Source organism: Homarus americanus, unplaced genomic scaffold (genome assembly GCF_018991925.1).
Source record: "Homarus americanus isolate GMGI-L3 unplaced genomic scaffold, GMGI_Hamer_2.0 scaffold8148, whole genome shotgun sequence".
In the NCBI taxonomy this organism is placed as follows: Eukaryota; Metazoa; Arthropoda; class Malacostraca; order Decapoda; family Nephropidae; genus Homarus; species Homarus americanus.
The window spans coordinates 284,761-305,354 of NW_024721643.1; the positions used below are offsets into that span (position 1 = coordinate 284,761).

The 20,594-nt window shown below is 37.9% G+C and overlaps 1 protein-coding gene and 8 non-coding genes across 12 annotated transcripts in view; 6 read left to right on the top strand and 3 right to left on the bottom strand.

Annotated features, from left to right (window-relative positions):
• The window catches only part of LOC121861774 (myotubularin-related protein 3-like), a 56,581-nt gene extending 55,059 nt beyond the window's left edge, over nucleotides 1-1,522 (bottom strand). For 2 of the 4 annotated variants that reach the window (XM_042359662.1, XM_042359666.1), the window contains exon 1: nucleotides 1,133-1,338. In XM_042359662.1, the coding sequence (XP_042215596.1) occupies nucleotides 1,133-1,175 (43 nt within the window). In that variant the 5' untranslated portion in view covers nucleotides 1,176-1,338. Of the gene's footprint in view, nucleotides 1-1,132; nucleotides 1,339-1,367 lie in introns of those variants that run through there. The other 2 variants (XM_042359664.1, XM_042359663.1) reach the window with 2 other exon arrangements.
• Nucleotides 1,523-9,182: 7,660 nt separating this feature from the next.
• Trnar-ucg lies at nucleotides 9,183-9,255 on the top strand. Its single transcript has one exon. It is a non-coding gene; the product is annotated as a tRNA-Arg (tRNA).
• Nucleotides 9,256-9,449: 194 nt separating this feature from the next.
• Nucleotides 9,450-9,531, top strand: Trnas-gcu. Its single transcript has one exon. It is a non-coding gene; the product is annotated as a tRNA-Ser (tRNA).
• A 295-nt stretch (nucleotides 9,532-9,826) lies between these two features.
• Nucleotides 9,827-9,898, top strand: Trnac-gca. Its single transcript has one exon. It is a non-coding gene; the product is annotated as a tRNA-Cys (tRNA).
• A 2,502-nt stretch (nucleotides 9,899-12,400) lies between these two features.
• Nucleotides 12,401-12,482, bottom strand: Trnal-aag. The gene has a single exon. It is a non-coding gene; the product is annotated as a tRNA-Leu (tRNA).
• Nucleotides 12,483-14,077: 1,595 nt separating this feature from the next.
• Trnap-agg lies at nucleotides 14,078-14,149 on the top strand. The gene has a single exon. It is a non-coding gene; the product is annotated as a tRNA-Pro (tRNA).
• A 273-nt stretch (nucleotides 14,150-14,422) lies between these two features.
• Nucleotides 14,423-14,494, top strand: Trnap-ugg. Its single transcript has one exon. It is a non-coding gene; the product is annotated as a tRNA-Pro (tRNA).
• A 2,542-nt stretch (nucleotides 14,495-17,036) lies between these two features.
• Trnah-gug lies at nucleotides 17,037-17,108 on the top strand. The gene has a single exon. It is a non-coding gene; the product is annotated as a tRNA-His (tRNA).
• A 1,091-nt stretch (nucleotides 17,109-18,199) lies between these two features.
• On the bottom strand, nucleotides 18,200-18,271 carry Trnap-agg. The gene has a single exon. It is a non-coding gene; the product is annotated as a tRNA-Pro (tRNA).
• Nucleotides 18,272-20,594: the final 2,323 nt, after the last annotated feature.

A 20,594-nucleotide genomic window follows, 5' to 3' on the forward strand; every position in this document is an offset into this window, starting at 1 on the left:
ACTCTACGTTATGTTCAGGTCACAAGTTGCGAGTCATAATTTTAAAACTTGCAAAATTACAAAACTTGCACATTTATTGACCCCAAGGACTATGGATTGTTTTTATACTTTCCTGTAAACATATGTTGGCCTATGATGCTTGTATACAAAATATAGTAATACATGTTCAAAAATAAGATAAAATAGTTCCAAGGAAGTGCTGTGCCAAGGTTCATCTCTGGAAATGTTCAAAATTCATAAAACTTTAAAAATAATCAAGTCACTCAAGAAAAGAAAAAAGCAGTTAACAAGAATACTATCATGAGTAAAGAACCACTTACAATAATTGGAATAATGGCCAACGACTTTTAGTTTTTATTCCGTATTTATGCAATACAATGATTTACTGTAAGCATTTTACACAAACCCTTTGAAGGAATATAAAGGTAAGTTTTGTTTCACCACTTTCACAACAGTTTGTTTTCTTTGGGACTTTCATTACTTTTAATGCAAAGGATGAACATCCAGCAGTGGTGCAAGAAAACAAGATTTGATCAAGAGAGATAGGATTTATTCAGAAAAATCGTCATACAAGTTCCCATAGGTTCAACATACATATATATAAGGGTATAGACAGTGGTAGGTATACTATGTTAAACACTTAGTGAATTGAAGAAAAGATAACCCAAGAAAGCTATAAAAAGCTTATTTCCACTGCATTTACTGAGAAAAAAGATGCAATGTTCCTTAGGCACTTGAGTGAATTTGAATGAAAAAGTCATCAAACTATAACTGATTTTAACAAACTACTAATTACACAAGTAATAAATACTAATCAAAAGAAGAATCAAGAATATGTACAATGCACCCCCAGGAAGAAAAGAAATATCACGTTTAAATAAGAGTCTAAGATGATAAGCCCAGCACAAAACATAAGGCTATACAGTAGCAAAATACCCTAGGTAATATAACTAAAACAAGATCATAACATGCATAACAATTTCTAAGTTTTTATATCCTCCATAAGCTATGTGTAAAATACCATTTCTGTTATAGTGTACTATGAAAATTAAAATAGAACCTGTGTCATTTTGTCTTGAGGTTTGTTTAGTGTGAACCTAAGAGAGGAAGATCCTGAACATTATCAACTCACTTGCTCGTTTCACACCTCTGACGCCATAAAACACGTGTAACATGATGTCATTCTTTGTTAATGTGCATAGAACACATATTTTCGATCAATACCTGGATTAGTGACGGTGAAATAAGGAAAAAATCACAGTTTTATTCTACGAGAGCAAAGTCGTAGGCGGTGACGTGAGATGACACGTAAAACACCCACCGCCACCTATCACCATTGACAATTGTTCCGCACCGTATAGTCTTACCTTTCAAAGTTTGTGCAAACCTATGACTCTCGTTGAGCTAGTCTGCAACCAGCATACAGCCCAGGGGCAAATATGAGATTAAACGTTTGGATTTCACTTCAACATTGAAACTGTGTCACACAATATGGCGGCAATAACAACAAGATAGGGTTCCAATAATGTACCGATAGCTTGTTTTTCATATATTACACTATGAAAACATCACTTGATACTAAATTAAATTCAATTGTTCAATTATTAGTATTATTTTTGTCGATATAAAACTAACAAGACATTATTTACTTCACAACTAATAAATTTGCTTTCAGAAGACTGGCCGGGAAACGCGACTGAGCCCTCAAGGGCGAGTGACGTCACAAAACAGCTGACTTCGTTTAATTGTTTTGCTTCAACAACATATTTCCTCACGGGCATTATAGAGAGGACACTTAATCAAAATTTTCACGTAATGCTGATGCACAAAATAGCAACATTACCTTTGATTCCGCTTACTTCCTGTAAATCCTGACATACAGAAAAAACGACCAGCTGAGTGCATGGAGTACAACCCCATGATACCATCACCATTATTTTATTTAAAATATTTTCTACCCACACATTATTTAAAACTTATTCTATTAGTGCTTAGATGAAATCAAATCATACCATCCAATAATTAAACAACAATGAAACACTACAGATAGTCCAATAACATTAAAATGAAAACAAATAAAAAGCGCCAGTTGATCACTATTAGTTGCTATCACAACAAGTGGTGACCTTGAAGATAGGCTCGCCCTTACACTGCTGATACTTCATACATGGAATTAAATGTACCAGATATAAGTACTGTATTAAAGGAAATGAGTGACGGAGGTGGTCATGTGCGGCGCCAAGCGAACACCCACCCCCACCCCCACCCCCTTCCTGCCTGCTGCATTAGATAACACCGGTGCAACCACGTGGTGCTTGACAAGTCACGACACTCCACAAAATCACAACAAATTCACAAAAAAAAAATCAAAATATCCTCATCATATACATCTGCACCATATGGAAGTATGGAATTTAAGGTAAATGCCTTTAAGAAATTATAGTTCTGAAATGGAACTGGAATATTTTACCTGTTTCGCTTTTCCAGAATATATAAGCTGGAAACTTCATATCAGTTCTTAAGCATTCTCATATGTATTTTGATATTTTTAAATGAGTAGTATTGATCGTGAAGAGAGAGGGAGTGAGGGTGCGGCACGTGGGAGACGGCGATCACGTGTCCGAGGTGCCACTCCCTTCCATCCCGCCAATAGTCAGGAGCCTCAGCGGGAGCGACCTCCTTGCCGCGCCTCCATCCCCTCCTGCCGTCTAGAACAATCTCGATATGTCCACATCAATGATTTTTATGGGACTACTCTATTTTACACGAAGACTTAAACTGCTACTAAAGTAATAAAGGCCTACTAATAGCTAAAAACTTTTATTGCTGGTAATATAATAGGTTTGTAATTGTCAGGGAGAATTCATGGACTGCTTCCTGGTATCGCTTTCACCACCTTCGTCTGTCGACCGAGGCGGGAAGAGAATCTGGTCCAACTAGTTTAGTTATGTAATAATATTTCAAGTTCAGTGTGAAAAGTGGCGATGGTTGTTCTGGTCCTAATAATCACCTCACGCAAGTATCACGAGGCCTAACGTTTCCAGCGCTTACATAAATCCTGTTGGGAAAATCATTCATCAGTTTCCGTTTAAACCATATTTGCATTTCAAGAATTTTTATAACCACCCGTTGTAATATCCAATAAGAAGTGCCTACTGGAATAGTTAACAAATATGTATAGTATACATACTGTAGTACTCAGAGCATGATCCCACTCAAGTTGCATCTACCTTGATCCCTATCATTGTAACTACACCACAATTACTTCCCTGTTATCATATTCAAAAGATATTGAGGTCTAATACCCAACGATGTTAACTACAGTCCTGAAATATCATGTTTTAATTAAAATTAAAATTTTCAAATACAAAGAATTTGATGTTTCACCCGACTCATGAAGTTATGTAACCTGACCGATGGAACTGTTTGCTAACACACACGTTCTAAAGTCTATGATGATTGACTTATGCTGACGAAGATAAAGTGGAGGAACATAAAAGGATTAAGCCAGGTGCACTAATGCTACCTCCATATATCAGCCTTCCTGGTTTAGTCACGTTTGTATCCACACAACTGTTTGTTGCCTAGTAACGGTACCTAAGTATTACAGGTAACTAGATAACTAACTATTCATCACTTGAAAGTTAGGAATGTATTTACACTGCGTTTCTCACATAACAACATCGAACTAGAGAAGTCAACTTGTGAAAAAGACCTAGGGGTACTCGTAAGCCCGGACCTACGGCCTAGAAAACAGTGCGTTAATGTTCGAAATAAGGCAAACACTGTATTAGGTTTTATATCTAGAAGTGTAAGTAATAAGAGTGCAGAGGTCTTATTGCAACTATATCTTGCGCTAGTCAGGTCGCACCTCGACTATGCTGTTAGTTCTGGTGCCCTTACTATAGAATGGATATCAATTCACTAGAGTCGGTGCAGCGAAGAATGACAAAAATGATTCCGGGACTTAGAAACCTTCCCTATAAAGATAGATTAAAGAAACTAAACTTGCATTCCCTAGAAAGATGAAGAGTGCGGGGAGATATGATAGAAGTATTTAAGTGGGTAAAAGGAATCAATCACGGAGATATACTGTAGATAAAGTCCTTATAATATCCGAGCAGGATAGGACTCGTAGCAACAGATTTAAGTTGGATAAGTTTAGGTTTAGGAGGGAGATAGGAAGGAACTGGTTCACAAATAGGGCGGTAGATGAGTGGAACAAGCTTAGCAACTTTTTAGTAAGTGCTGGGACGCTGGAACGTCTTAAAAGGAGGCTAAGAACATAAGAATGGAGGAAACTGCAGCGGGCCTATTGGCCCATACTGGGCAGTCCCGTTTACACCCAACCCCTATTGCTCATATAAGCATCCAACCTATGTTTGAAGCTATTCAGCGTATTCGAGTTAATGATGATATTTGGTAACTTGTTCCATTCATCCACTACTCTGTTTCCAAACCAGTGTTTACCTATTTCACGCCTAAATCTAAATTTGTCTAATTTAAAACCATTGTTACGAGTTCGCTCCTGGTTGGATAGTTTGAGTACCTTTGTAATGTCCCCTTTGTTTAGCCCTGACTTCCACTTATACACCTCTATCAGGTCGCGGTGGTTGTAACTCCCGGATGGAGCCATGCACAGGCCAACCAGCCTGTTGTGTTCTTATGTTCTTATTCCATACCAACAACTATCTTCTTCCTAGTGAAACTCCGGCTGTGCTCCGGGTCTGTACCAAGCGCCCTGTATTTAACAAATCATAAAGTGCAACTGTTAGAATGTGTTTCTTTGAACAGTGAACCTCACATACGACTGAATTACTCAAGTGTCCTGTTGTCACTACTAGGACACTCTCCCCTACAACTGCTCTCCCGTCTTCGCCTGAGCCAGTCAGCAGTGAGTTCCATACCACAGCTCCTGCCCCCGAGTCGCTCGCAGATTGGCCAGTTACCGCCTTCACCTCAGTAAATCAGCGGCGCCTTTCATCTTGCATCTCTGGACCTTGAGTACTGAGTAGGCAGAATCGTATAAATACCCCTCTGCGGCAGAGGGGTATTTATACGATTCTGCCGTAAACCGAAAAAAAAGCAATGCAAACTTATATGTTAAAGCAGAAAAAACGAGAACACAACAAATAAAAAAACAAAAACAAAGGTCTGACGACCCAATAATAAAAAAGGAAATAACAACAAGAAAAACTTCATTTAAACTCTACATTTATATTTCTATCCCCTCCCCCTAATTCCTACGTCTTCCTTCTTTCCGATCTTAACTAAAGACATCAAGATCAAGATCAAGATCAAGGTCATTCTACTCAGAGCTCTCAAACCAGCAAGACCTCTTCTCAACAAGCTTCTCTACAAGCCAGCAACTCCCCTGCATCTTACTGCACTGCACATATAATACATGTAAAGAGAACGTTATTGTGAGTTTTCTTTCTCACCTCCATCCTGAGTGCGAGATCTCCTTTATGTACATGAGTATGTTGGCCACATACGCTACGCTACAGTCCAAACTTTCATCGGTCTAAACTCCTTAAGGTTAATGACATATCTCAATGGCAATACGCTAAGGGAAAAGTTAATGAAATTTACTTGTTTGAAGACTTGATGAGGATTATATAAATTATAGTATAAAAGTGTGTGTGTGTGTAAAATACGTATACAGACTTTGGTATTTACTGAAGCATGTTTACGGTTTGACATAAATACACTTAAGTCAATAACACAGAGCACCCCCTCATCACTGACCACGAAGATCTGTCGTTGTTCAAGGTCACCAGTTCAAACACACCCGAGGACAGCGTTACGTTTCAGAGTTGGGTGCTTTAAACGTTTTTGCGCTTCGCCTTGCACAGGATGCAAGGGGCTGCCCAATAACTAGCCTTCTTGTGGGGCAAATCTCTCTCTCTCTCTCTCTCTCTCTCTTAATATTACCATTTCACAAAAATTTCTCACACATTCCTTTACAACTAAAAACCTGGGACGTCAATGTGGCATTTAAAAACTCATGCACTGTTAAACAAATGTTAATCAAGAACTCCCCCAACAACACAATTGGTTGCATTTATAAAGTTCCTTGCAAGGAATGTAATATGTTTTACTTAGGCCAGACAGGTAAAGATCTTGTAACTAGACTTAAACAACATAAATATAGTGTTAGGACAGGCCAGGAATCCAATGCTCTGTTTGTTCATTTGAGGGATAACAAGCATTGCATTGACTGGGATAATGCCTCCTCAATATTACCTTGTAATTCAATTGATAGTAGGAACATAATAGAATCTAGTCTCATTAAACATACCGAAGCATTCAACATGAATTCGAGTAATGGCATGTACAAACTGGACAATTTTGTAATTAAGAAGATTTGTAACCAGGTGAGAAGGTTGGGTCACTTTACCCTCTGACCTGACTACTGACCGTTGCGGTGCTATTTAAAGATTAGTAGGGTCATTACCTAATACCTGACCATTGTGGACCTGGTCTCACCCTCCTCTGTATATATACACCTTGTTTTGTACTTCTCTTTAGTCTGTACTCACCCCTGAAGATGTGAATTACACGAAAGCGCTTGGGAACTTCGTGTTTTCTTCTTTCCTTGTGGTTATCAGCATATATATATATATATATATATATATATATATATATATATATATATATATATATATATATATATATATATATATATATATATATATATATATATATATATATATATATATATATATATATATATATATATATATATATATATATATATATATATATATATATATATATATATATATATATATATATATATATATATATATATATATATATATATATATATATATATATATATATATATATATATATATATATATATATATATATATATATATATATATATATATATATATATATATATGGGAGCTGATGCATGGTGGAGGGTGGACGGACATACTCGTACAGTACATAGTGTTCGTCTTTCATTCATCTTGCATATCGAATTAAAAACAAAGTAAATTAATTATTTTTGTTTATCCGAACTTTCAGTCATTTTCCTTTCAAAAAAATAACTACGAACTTAAAAAAAAAAATAACACACACACATACAGGGCTCGTTAAGCTTAACCAGCCAAGAATAGAAAAATTTGGATTTAGAAAAACCTAAAAAAAAAAATCATTTTATCAAAGCAACACTTATATAATATCCAGTAAGCTAAGCAACAGTGAAATAAGTTTTTGTATGCACATTATGCAATGCCAATGTTGAGTTAACCTGGAATGCTTTGTGCACTAAATTTACCTGTAATATTGTGGCCTTAACTTCTCACGCCTCTTGTATCCAGCACCTCACCCACAACAGTACGACTACCTTGCACTCACTAGTCACTACTATACTGTTAGTTGACAGAGTAAAGCACCGAATTTACCATTTGTCGATTCAATCTTTATGAATGTGTGAGCGGAAGTGAACACCAAGCTGAAGCGTAGTGAGACAGCTCCGACTCTCTCTTTCAGCTGGACCTTGACTCATCACAGACACACCGCCGGTATAACTTTCTCCTCACCAGTTTGACACTTTTGCTTGTCTCTCGTAACATAGCTGTGTTAGATAGCCCAAAGCCCGCTTCTCCTGACAATTCACCGACATTGTTTTTCCTGAATGAAGGGTTTTTTCAAATAGGTCTTATTGTATTTGCTACTGGAGATATACGACCATAGCTAGGACTAATGTTTGGTCACCCATGTCTACCTACGATCGATCTGGGCGTTTACTTTTGATTATTTCCTTTAAAGATTTGTAGTGACCGTGAAGTATTAAGGCGCTTCAGCTGCCACGGTTTGTACGCCCCATTCACACTGTCTTAGTTTATGCATTAAGTAATAACTTTTAAAAACTAAAGTATTAACTGAACAAAGGGGGCATTTATACTATATCATTAAAGTTCTAAACTCAAACTATAATATGGCAACCTGTTAACTGATAGTAGTTTTGTAAAATGATAAGCCCTTTATTAAATATTGATTGAATATAATGCTGACTGCGGGTCTTTATCAGCCAACAAGTGATTACTGTGTAGGTGTGTCAACATTTACTGAATATCGAATACGCCCCACCGACCAAAGCAAATACTGTAGTTGACATCAAGAAATCTTTAACGTGAAAAAAAGATAATTTAACATGATAATACGTTTTTTATGACTTAAATGATTTTACTAATCCAAGGGCCCATCTGAAGACAAGACAACCCAGTACGTTTCACCGGTGCACACTACCTGCAGACTATGTGAAGATATGATAAACATCTTCAACATGATGTAAGCCAAGGGTTATATCTTGGAGACGTAACCACCACCACTGTCACCACATGGACGATGGCTGATTATTTTATATGTAGATTAAAATAAGAAGGATATTGTTGGGGAAAATGTGCCTCTCATTTGAAAATGTCTCATCCACTTAATCTCCCACCTCTCACTTTTTTTTTTACCCATGACATCCTCATTTTGCATATTATTTCTATATTAAATAGAGTTTTGTCATAAAATTTGGTACGAATTGTCTACTACTTTAGCCACCTATCTGTATCTAAACCATTTGGTAGACCCAGGTCAAAGGGGTATCAATTAACAAATAAAATTTTGTCTCAGTTATCACTAATTAAAAGGATCATTTATCAATTATTTTATCTTTACTTGTACAGTATTTGTTACTTTGAGCCGTGTAACGATCGCCGCATTAGAAATAAGTATCTACTAATATTTTGTGTGTTATCCTGGGCAAATTGTAGGCCTAATATACAGTATGTAGGCTTGTACCGCATGAATGTTTACCAAATTCAAATCACGCTCATTATTTGATAACCACCCAAGCAGCTAACAGGCCGATTAGAGACGAAGAGGACAAAGTATAAAAATTCATCTATCATCAATTTAAACTCTCCTTTATGCCCAAAACTGAGAGCCAGATGACAATCTATATGGAGGGAGGAGGCAGGATGGGGGACGTGACTCGCTCATATCCCTCCGAGGCCTAGGCGCTCGTGCCTACAGGTCAGGTGAGTACAAATATTATTATCCACCTCTGTTTGTAGCACGTGTGGGTACTGGATGTATAAATTCAACACGTGAAAATAATTTAGTAAAATTAATTAAAAATACAAAATATAAATTTGGAGTATTTAGTATTCGAAGACCGTGTGGCCTAATGGATAAGGCGTCGGACTTCGGATCCGAAGATTGCAGGTTCGAGTCCTGTCACGGTCGAATATAATATTTTCAATCGCTAGGAAATAATATTAAAACGTAAAAGGTTGTAATTGTTTATTATTTTTTTTACATTGAAAGTAATAAACTTTATTTTCAGAAAATTGTATTAAGACTTTCGTGTGTATGTATAATTATAATGCTGTATTTGTATTTCAATTTTGACACGGGACAGAGTTCACCTTTCGCACCAGGACGAGGTGGCCGAGTGGTTAAGGCGTTGGACTGCTAATCCAATAGGGTCTCCCTGCGTGGGTTCGAATCCCATCCTCGTCGGAGGGTAATTTTATTTCCATCTTCCAAAATTTCCTTTGGTATTTTCTCTTCTGCTGTAGTAAAGGTGTATTGATTTTCCACGTCGATAAATTAACAGAATTAAAAAGAAATTACACGAACTTAATTTACAGTACATTCTGCAGCTGTCATTTAAAAAATGCAATATATTAATATTCTTAAATAATATACTATTTAATATATATTTTTTTATTAAGATACTGTAATACATTGCAGAATTGTCGTAGCTAATTGGAAAAAGATATATCCCAATCAATGTTTTCATTATCTGCAATTCGGGGGTGTAGCTCAGTGGTAGAGCATTCGACTGCAGATCGAGAGGTCCCCGGTTCAATCCCGGGCGCCCCCTGTTTATCTTCATCCAGAAAAATTCTCTGTTCATCTCCGAGGTATCATGGCGTCTTTACACCGGAGTAATTTAACAATATAACTGAAATTAAAACGCAACTAAGAAACGCTTGAAGGCTCAAGTAGTGTGAGATTGACCAATTCACGTGTGATTGTTGAAAGTGTTTTACACAAATTATCAAGAGCTTTGTGATAAAAAAATTTACGGACGCTTGTTAACATTATGTAGGGAAAGTTTAGCTTGAGACGTAACACATCAATAGTGAAATTTCATCTTTAACGGTGGCACTCAGGTCACGCCCTATAGGGAGTTTGGAAGATAATAGTAAAATTTTTAGATTACCTAAAGATTCGACACCCCCTGCTTATTTCACCTGAAGATTAATACAAGCCAACGAGAAACCACACTCACGTCTAAAATGATCACTGTGTTATGGTATGGCCAGCTATAATGGGTGAGGAATCTGAAGTCGGTTGTCTACACTCAACGTCCAAGGACCAAGTCCAATTAAATGAGCGCGTTCTATCTCTCTCCAAAATCAGCATCACACGTGTTTAGACGAGTTCAGGCATCTTGTATTCGTCGATTCGAAAAGTGCTACTAAGGAAATGGCTAAAAAATATATATTTTTTGTTACTTACTTAACTTTACTATTAATAACATTATCACAAAATCCTAGAGGGTGCGACTTTTATATCATCTTTAATAATAACAATTCACCAACTTGTACACTGGCAGCAGAGTCAAGAATTAAAATATTCTACACAATGCAGCACACTACCTGATCACACCTCAGCCTTCAACAACTCTTTGACGAGAATTACACAGTTTGACAACTTACGCGAGGGAAATAAAATGGTAGATATTTTCCCCCATCAACTACCATGGCAAGAGAGACTTGACAAATAAGGAAGCACTGTTAATGGGATAGTTGATGATGGTGGCGCACAGCAACCAATAACTATAAATCTTAACTTTACACCTAATCAACTTGTTTATGAATCAACTGAGGAGGAAAGTTGCAATTATCCACCAACTACAAATTCTACTTGGCTTACCTATCACCTGTCAAATATGAGGGCATTTAGGTCTCAGGTGATGATCAAATCAGCTTATGACACCTGACAGGCTCCAACCACGTTCACTCAAAAATAATTTGATTTCCCTTGACATTAAGTACAAAAAAGTACCTGTACAATTTTCTTTGATTACATAGCATTAATAAAACTTCTGTTTGGAAATATTTAAAACTAATGGCTGAACTGATGCAACACTAACAAGAATGGTCGAGTTTTTAATGGGATGACTTCATCTCTGCGTCAATGAATGAATAAAAAAAAAAACCTTCACACTTTTGGAATCAGTTTGGGCGTTCCGTAGTTATAATCAAAAGGAATGTTTAGCAGTGGTTCTTAACCTGGGGGGCTTCAGTAATTTCCAGGGGGGCGCAAGCCCTAGGGAAAAGTAGGAATTTCTCTAATTATAATTATAGTTTTTATTCTCTTAACAAGAGCGTGGGCTAATATTGAGAAGTTTATGAAAAAATGCAAAAGTATCGCCTTATAACTTTAGTTTTCTATAGGCTACTTTTTTGACTTAGGGCTTACCATTTTCTGACTTATTGACCCCCCTCCCTATCCCTCGAAACCCATGGGGGGGGGGAGGAGGGGGGGGGTTAACTCGTCCTGGACCTGTATACTGCTCGTTGGTGACTGGTGAGCCCCGTTCTCTCCCAGTCTTCTGCACACGTCCGTGGCAATAATTCCTCTTCTCTCACATTTATTCAGTTAAGGCTGTTGAGGTATGTTTTATCCCAGTTGTTATATTTACCTAAAAATAGTAAGCAGCCATAAGTTTATTGGTGAATTGTGAACACGCATGTGTTGCTCTGTTTGTTATTCGCAAGTTTTGAATTTCGTTTGTATTTTATCAGAAGTTGGTGGTGCTTAAAATCATGTGGTGGTAACAGGTGGTTATGGTAAAGTTGTATTTATGATGATATTGATTTGTTTCTTAATAATCACGTGTTTATGATCATGATGTGTTTACTATAATGTTGTGGTGTTTGTTAATATTTACTTAATAATTATGTGGTGGTGTTGATGATCATGTAGTGGTGCTTATGATCATGTTGTGATTATTGATGTTTGTTAATAATATGGTGGTGTTTATGATCATGTAATGTTTGTTAATAATATGGTGGTGTTTATGATCATGTATGATTGTGGTCACTTGTAGTGTTTACGAACTTTACGATCATATGTTTGTTATTGATCATGTGGTTGTGATTATCATGATGTTGTGGTGTTCATGACCACGTGGTGATGTTTATCTTACCTTACACGTGCCTTATGTTTTGTTCATAGATGCAAGGGGGGCGTGGAGGGAAGGACCAATTCCTAGAGGGGGCGTGGTAGTAAAAAGGTTAAGATCCACTGGTAGAGCATATATTACACACCATTGTTTTGCTGATCACAAATCCATTTAGTTGAAAAGTTCTGCTGGCAGCGGTGGGATTCGAACCCACGCCTCCGAAGAGACTGGTGCCTTAAACCAGCGCCTTAGACCGCTCGGCCACGCTACCCCATAACAATGTAAAAACAACGGGGATTCGAATTAATGGGGTTGTAAGTTGTGCCCTAGAATTTTGAAAGTGCAATAAAATTAAAATCTTCAATTACCCCTAAAAAACACTTTTGGAGTTATGGAGTTATGTACACGAAAAAATCCCGAGCTTCAGAAAATTGATGAAGTCGAAACTTTATGATTACTAACTAATACTGTTCTGTAATATGGGATCGGTAACTATTGCTGAACTTCTCGGTAAAAACACAACTTGAGTATAGGTGTGCTGGTAAAAATTATCTCATGATGAAGCAAGATGAAAACAAGTTTGCAATTGTATACAAAACGCTTTTCTTTTTAGACCGCGGATATATATATATATATATATATATATATATATATATATATATATATATATATATATATATATATATATATATATATATATATACATAAGATAAATCTTATAAAATCACACTGGAAACAACGGAGTGTATGATATATATATATATATATATATATATATATATATATATATATGCAAGTAAATCACTGTAGGTGCGCGTGATCCAGGTATATGCTGATAACCACAAGGAAAGAAGAAAACACGAAGTTTTTAAATGCCACCTGGAACGTCACTGTGGCATTTAAAAACTCGTGCACTGTTAAACAAATGTTAATTAAGAACTCCCCCAACAATACAGGTGGTTGCATTTATAAAGTTCCTTGCAAGAAATGTAATAGGTTTTACTTAGGCCAGACAGGTAAAGATCTTGTAACTAGACTTATACAACATAAATATAGTGTTAGGACAGGCCAGGAATCCAATGCTCTGTTTGTTCATTTGAGGATAATAAGCATTGCATTGACTGGGATAATGCCTCCTCAATATTACCTTGAAAATCAGTTGATAGTAGGAACATAATAGAATCTAGTCTCATCAAACATACCGAAGCATTCAACATGAATTTGAGTAATGGCATGTACAAACTGGAAAATTTTGTAATTAAGAAGATTTGTAACCAGGTGAGAAGGTTGGGTCACCTTACCCTCTGAACTGACTACCGACCGTTGCGGTGCTTTTTAAAGATTACTCTGAATGTTTCAGTGAGAACATGATAAACGGCACCAGTGAAACGAATATGTCAGTGTTGAAGGTTACAAACAGAGTTCTAGATCTAAAATTTTTAATTGTTGTTATAACAATGTAATTGGATAAGTTTAGGTTTGAGTTGAATTGAAACAGCTTATTTAGCCAGAAAAACACAGATACAGAATGGATAGGTTTAGGAGGGAGATAGGAAGAAACTGGTTCACAAATAGGGTGGTGGACGAGTGGAACAAGCTTAGCAACTTTGTAGTAAGTGCTGGAACGTTGGAAAGTTTTAAAAGGAGGCTAGATAGATTCATGGATGATAGAGAGTGGTAGTAACTCTCGACAGGAGCTGCCATGCACAGGCCAACCGGCCTATTGCAGACTCCTTATTTTCTTATGTACTAACCTTGTTACGGGCTTAAAATCCTTAAATGTTGAAACACAGTAATAACATTATAACAAATTAGAAGTTGCCTATGCAATGCAACAAACAAACATCAGATGCATTGTTATTCGTCGGCCTGTTGGTCTAGGGGTATGATTCTCGCTTAGGGTGCGAGAGGTCCCGGGTTCAACTCCCGGACAGGCCCAGTTGTTTTCTCATCTGTATTTAACTACTGTTCACGCGCACCACTGGTCATTGATCTTCTCAGTACGTGAAAATTCCCATGCTATTCAAACGGTTTGTCTCGCGTTGTGTTAGAGATCACACTAATACTGATGAATTGGTTTGTAGACTACTCTCACATGGATATATCTATCTTAGTCTAATACTTCTTTATTGGAAAAAATACTTAAAATTTAGATGCAAAAAACATTATATTCGCAAGGTAAATTTATCTAAAATTCAATAATATGTATGTGGCCTGTTGGTCTAGGGGTATGATTCCTGCTTTGGGTGCAGGAGGTCCCGGGTTCAAATCCCGGACAGGCCCGGAATATTTTTACTTATAACTAAGATGGAGTATTTTTAATATACACATTACAAGTGTGCCAAATCTGCTACGTACATGAATTTATTTACGTAATTATCTTGGTAAATTTAACACCTGGTAACAATTATACACCAATTAACAAAGTTTTATCTCCTAATTTTTCAATATTTTTTTACCGAGATTAGCACACGGGCACAAGTCACCGACCCACCCACGTCAGGCCCTAAAGGTCCCCAGCCGTTACCAACACCTCTTCCCTCCCTGACCAAATATCCCTTCTCCTAGTGACAGGCCTGGCACTTGACATTATTAGGGACCTGCCACGCTTTGCCATAAACAGATGAAATGTACCGGGAACTTTCCCCCCACACACTCAATATTCTGTCATTTTATGTAACCTGCTGATAAAACCCATGACCATTCAGGCTTTTTCGCCCTTAATGCATGAATCATAAAGGCAAGCATGAACTTAGAATGCTTCCCAGATGGGCGCTGTAAACGCTTCTGCGCTTCAACTTGCACAGGATGTAAAGGGGTGTCCAATAAACTAGCCCCCTCGGGGGCAATCTAATCTAAAAAATCTGACGTGATCAAGAGTGAGAAACGATATATGTATGTTGTGTTGTCAAAGTAAGAGAAACAATTGAGACCCTGCAATTGTGTGTAAATGAGGCAAAAAGTCAGCCAGGTCAGCAACCTGAGACTTGGTCACAATTTTCGTTATACCATTGATGTGATAATTTTATCACTAACCTTGTAACGCGCTTAAAGACCTTAGTCGTTGAAGGATAGTAATAACATTATCACAACAACACCAGTCACGTTGACTCATATCTCTGTCACATACTCTGGCAGGCTATTTCAAGAGCTGTGAACTGTTGGAACCTGCCCTGGTCTGTTGTGACTGCAAGTGTGAGCTCCATCAAGACCAGACTTGATCAACACTGGTACATGTTCAGGTACATTGTCGGTAACGGAGAACTGACCAACTATCCTTTATAGCTTTACAATATTATATTCCCTCACAGCTATTATCATCATATGCAGCTTCATCCTGCCTCACAAATTTATTCACTTTCCTTGAAAGGATGACTACATGGACGGAGGCTTATAATATCAATCAGCGGTCCGACTAATTACCCAAATGTACCCAAATGTAGCCGCAATGAAGTCAAATAATGGTCCTATATGAATAAATTGGACTGCTAATCACTTCTCGACTAGTATTTGGTGTTCAAATACTGTTCAAATGGTCTCGAGACTGGTAAAAGCTCTTTAACATTACGAAATGCAAGACCCTATACATAGGATACAACAACATTAATCACAACTATACTGTTGATTAATAAAAATTTCCTGGGTAATGCCGATAAGGAGAAAGATCTTGGCGTTATAATCGTTCATTCACTGAAGGCGGCGTAACAAATGGTGGCAGCAGAGAGAAATGCAAATCGAGATTTGGGAAACATACAGTGTAACTTCAAATACGAAGACAGGAAAATGCTCCTTCAACTATACAACTCAAGTATGTCCAAGTCTGGATTACTGTATACAGGCTTGGAAACCCTACCCCCAGAAAAACCTAACATCCCCAGAAAAGGTGCAACACAGCGACTAAGATGATTCCGGAACTATTATATCTAGATTATCCAAGTAGACTGAAGGCCTTAGGACTAACAACCCGTGAGACGAGGCACAATAGGGCAGATCTCGCTAAGACATTCAAAATCCTGAGAGTAGGAAAACGTGAACCCGGGACATTTCTCTGTGATATCACGCACTACTAACACGAGGGGACATACTGTAACTACTAACTCCCCAAGTAATTATGCAGAACGAACATGAGGAAATACTTTTTCCCACACAGAGTGGAAGACCTATGAAACGGTCTACCAGCCCAAGCTGTAGAATCAAGAACAGTACTGGGCTTCAAAATAACCCTCTACAAAATTATAAAGGGCAATGGAGGGATCCTACACAAGCCACTGGCCTCCTTCCCTTGCCATGGCTACCTCGAGTGGGTGGCCGTAGATGGGCCAAGTGTTGAGGAAGACAAAGCTCTAATTAGCTACAGTGTGTGCAGCCAGCTCCCTTTTTAAATATAGAATGACAAGAATGCACCTACAGGCTGACCTGTCTATGTTCTGAACATAGAGGAGATTACAGGGTGCTTAGGTAAGTTAATGACAGGGAGATGTTTGGGTTTGCGGTGTCAGACAGCGATAAGGTGGATGTTTGGGTTTCATTGACATGGCCTCCACTGCCATGTATATTGCATACCAGCACTGTCGGTATACATGCAGAATCAATGTAAACTGGTTGAATACCAGATCTCTGAATGACGTATTGACTTTCTGGAGGACAAACCCGGGCTAACGTAGTTTATTATAGCTTGTTCGACTGTCCTTTCGATGCTCTCTCCAACCCTACCCTTTAGTGATATAGCTATACTTTACAACCCTTCCTTGAAATATGTCAACCTTCACTTTTGAAATGAATGAGTGATTGAAACTTAATACACCTATAACTTATCGTCAAGGTGGCCGTGATCGTATAGTGGTTAGTACATTGCGTTGTGGCCGCAATAACCCAGGTTCGAATCCTGGTCACGGCAAGTCGGTAATTCCTTTTTTTTTCCTTACAGTAAGGATTACACACTATTTTATCAGGAACCCCCCCACCAAAAAAAAAAAATAAAATAAATAAATAAAATAAATAAATAAATACATAACAAAATAATAATAATTAAAAAATTAAACAAGTTACTAAAAAATTTGGAACGGAAAGATTTGGCACCTTAGCTTAACCTGATGACTAAATACCTTAACGAAAACTTAACCACCCCCCAGGTAGAGTTAAGGCATTTAATCAAGTGAAATAAATAACTTTCCAGGAATGTTGTTCAGTTGCAATATCACATTGGAAGAGTATAGTAAGCTTCCCAAGTTCCGAGGTTCATTGTGTTGAAAATGGCCTCCGTCCTAATAGATGCATAGTTTATTATTTCAGAAACAGTACATAAAGTGTTGTCTAATGGTAGACCCTGCTGCCATATGGCACCACAAAATTTGTGACTAAGTTCCAGATTGCTGATCTGACTTTCTGTCCCATTTACCCACAACTGCAGGGTCTCATTTGTTTCTCTTACTTAGACAACACAACATACATACTGTATATCATTTCTCACTCCTGATTTTTTGTTTTAATTTTTGTATTTACTTATGGCTCTTTATGAAATGAGCGGCGCCAATCACCGCGCAGTTCGCAAGTGAGGCCTGGTCTGTGGAATTCGCCGCTGATTGGCTGGTAAGCGAACGGCAAGTGATCAGTCAGCAGTTGTAGGGGAGAGTATCCACTACAATAAGGAGCATCAACAAAAATAGAAGTGGATCTTAAACCAATATGGTCCAGGGGGCAGTACGAGGAGTCCTCACATCTCGGCCTGTCCTAATGGCACACCCGGCTACCTTAACCATAGTATGAATCAAGTCATGGTCAGTTGAATACATGACTGCACATAACTAAAACTATACGAGGATTATGGTATTTATTTAAGTTTTCATTCAATATAGGATAACGTCAAATTAATGTAATAGAATCTAATTAAATGAAAATAATATTTAAAAAAAAGTAAATATAATTCATACGCCAGAACTTCTCTCAGTGGCTCTTTCCTTCAAGAAAAAGAAAATAGAAATGTCTATCGGGCCTGTCCGGGAGTTGAACCCGGGACCTCTCGCACCCTAAGCGAGAATCATACCCCTAGACCAACAGGCCACGGTTCGTGAGGAAGAAAATTCATTATCTGTATAAATTTATAATAAATAAATAAACCAATAAAATTGATTAAAATAACTTTTAAAAAAATTAAGTCATTTACTGTGAACACACAAGTTATCTATAATTTGATTTTTTGCGTTAGTCGTTAAGGGGTTGGTCTGGCAGCATTTTCTGTAAGGTCGTGTAGGATTGATGCGATTGTAACAGTCAAGGGCGGTTCCAGGAATATCAAAAGGGGGTGTCCAAGAAGTTGTGGTGGGGGAACATGGCGAACAGCGAGCCTGTAGTGGATACTCTCCCCTACAAACTAACAAGCCTAGCCGCATTCCAATGCGACGGGATTCAGCAACCGGAGAGTTTCACGGGGGTCACCTGCGACGCTTGCATCCGGATTTATTTCCGGTAGCCACAGATGGTGGCCTAGAAGCATAAAAAATTATAACGAAGAACCAAAAGATGGGAACAACTCTCCAGTCACACAAGGACCTGGAGGGACCCCACAAACAAACAAAGACCTAAAAGTTCACAAATACCCACAATAAAAAAAAAACTAGAAACGAAAAAGATGGGGATCATCCCTCCAGTGCCACAAGGACCTGGAGGGACCCCCCCCACTATCATAATATGCCCCAAGGAAACATCAAATAGAACAACTTAGCTTAGCTTGGCTGAGACCGGCCTTCCCTAACCGCATGAATCCTCTAATGCAGCACTGTTGCCGGAAGACAAAAACCCCGTCTCCGCAAGGTGGACAGCCCACCTGCTGTTAACCTTCCCCTCTATTTCCCACTTCTGAACTTTACCTTGTACTGTACCCTTCTTGCACCCTCAGAGCAAATGCTCTCTTCTCTCCGCATGACCGACCTGAAATCCATTCTACCCTACGTTCCTGAACACGCAACACCTCCTCTGAGCAAGCTCCTCGCTGTCCATCTCTCATTCTAGCTACAGCCCTGCAACATGCAACACCTCCTCTGAGCAAGCTCCTTGCTGTCCAGCTCTCATTCTAGCTACAACCCTGCAACACGCAACACCTCTCAGCAAGCTCCTCGCTGACCAGCTCTCATTCTACTCCACGTTCCTGAACCGGCAAGACCTCTCAACGAGCTCCTCATCCAACACCTCCTCTCAGCAAGCTCCTAACCACGCAGCAACTTCCCAGCACCAAACTGCACTGCACATTCAATATATACAGAAAATGCATTGTGAGTTTCCTTTTTCCAACCCATCCTGAGTGCGAGACAACATCACGAAACCCCACAAGCCCACCCAACTTTTATTTATTTTTTATAATTTGGGGAAGCCCCCGATATTTTTGTTTTAAAATCTAACCAATATCATGGGCGTTTTGAGGCCACTTTGAAGCCATGTGGGTAAATATTGAGTCTTATATAGGAAGAAGGATAAAAAATAATAATAATAATTTCATCTATAGCGTTTCCGTCGGAAATGTATATTTTTCGAGTATTTTAACCGATAAAATTGCCAACAATTTTACTTGTTTAAAGTGGGCAGGGCTTTTGAAGTAGAGGGAAAATGTGGGGTAAAATACAAAAACAAAAAAACACAAAACTAACTTTTGAAAACACCCAACGTTTTCTAGCCTTTAAAAAGCCTGAAACTAAAAAAAAAAAAATACCTTACTCATGCTTTCGGTATTTTGTAAATGGTGTTGTTTTCGGTTTTTAGTATATGTTGGTGTTGTTTTCGGTGCTCAGATGAGGAGGGATCCATTAACTGTAAAGTGATTCTTAACATTTTTACAAGTTAGGAAACATAAGGTAAGTTTGTCAAAGGTTTGTTTGGTGTTATTTTTAGTATTTTACCCCACATTTTACCTCTACTTCAAAACCATGCCCACTTTGACCAGCTAATATTGTGGGTAAGTTTATCGTTTAAAATACTCGGACGATATGAATTTCCGACGGAAACGTTATATACTATTTTTTTCTCGTTCTCCCTATATAAGACAATATATAAGTAGGTGTTGGCAACTTCTAAATATTAACCGCCATGTGTACTTGATATTTGGGTATATTCTGAAATCAAAAGTTTTTACTTTTTACTATAAAAAAATCCCACAGTACAATACTTAATTAAAGATCGCCAGACCCCCCCCCCCCCATTGGATCCGCCCTTGCCTGATGATTCAAACAGAAATTATTTACCGAAAAACCTCAGGTGGTAGAAAGTAGTAGTAACGAGGCTACTGCAGTAACTACCTCAAACTATAGATGAGGACACGAAGATGATCAGATAGCATACTGTATCTGAACTATATAAGCTGAACCAATGTGATTTGTATGAGAATTTTACTGAG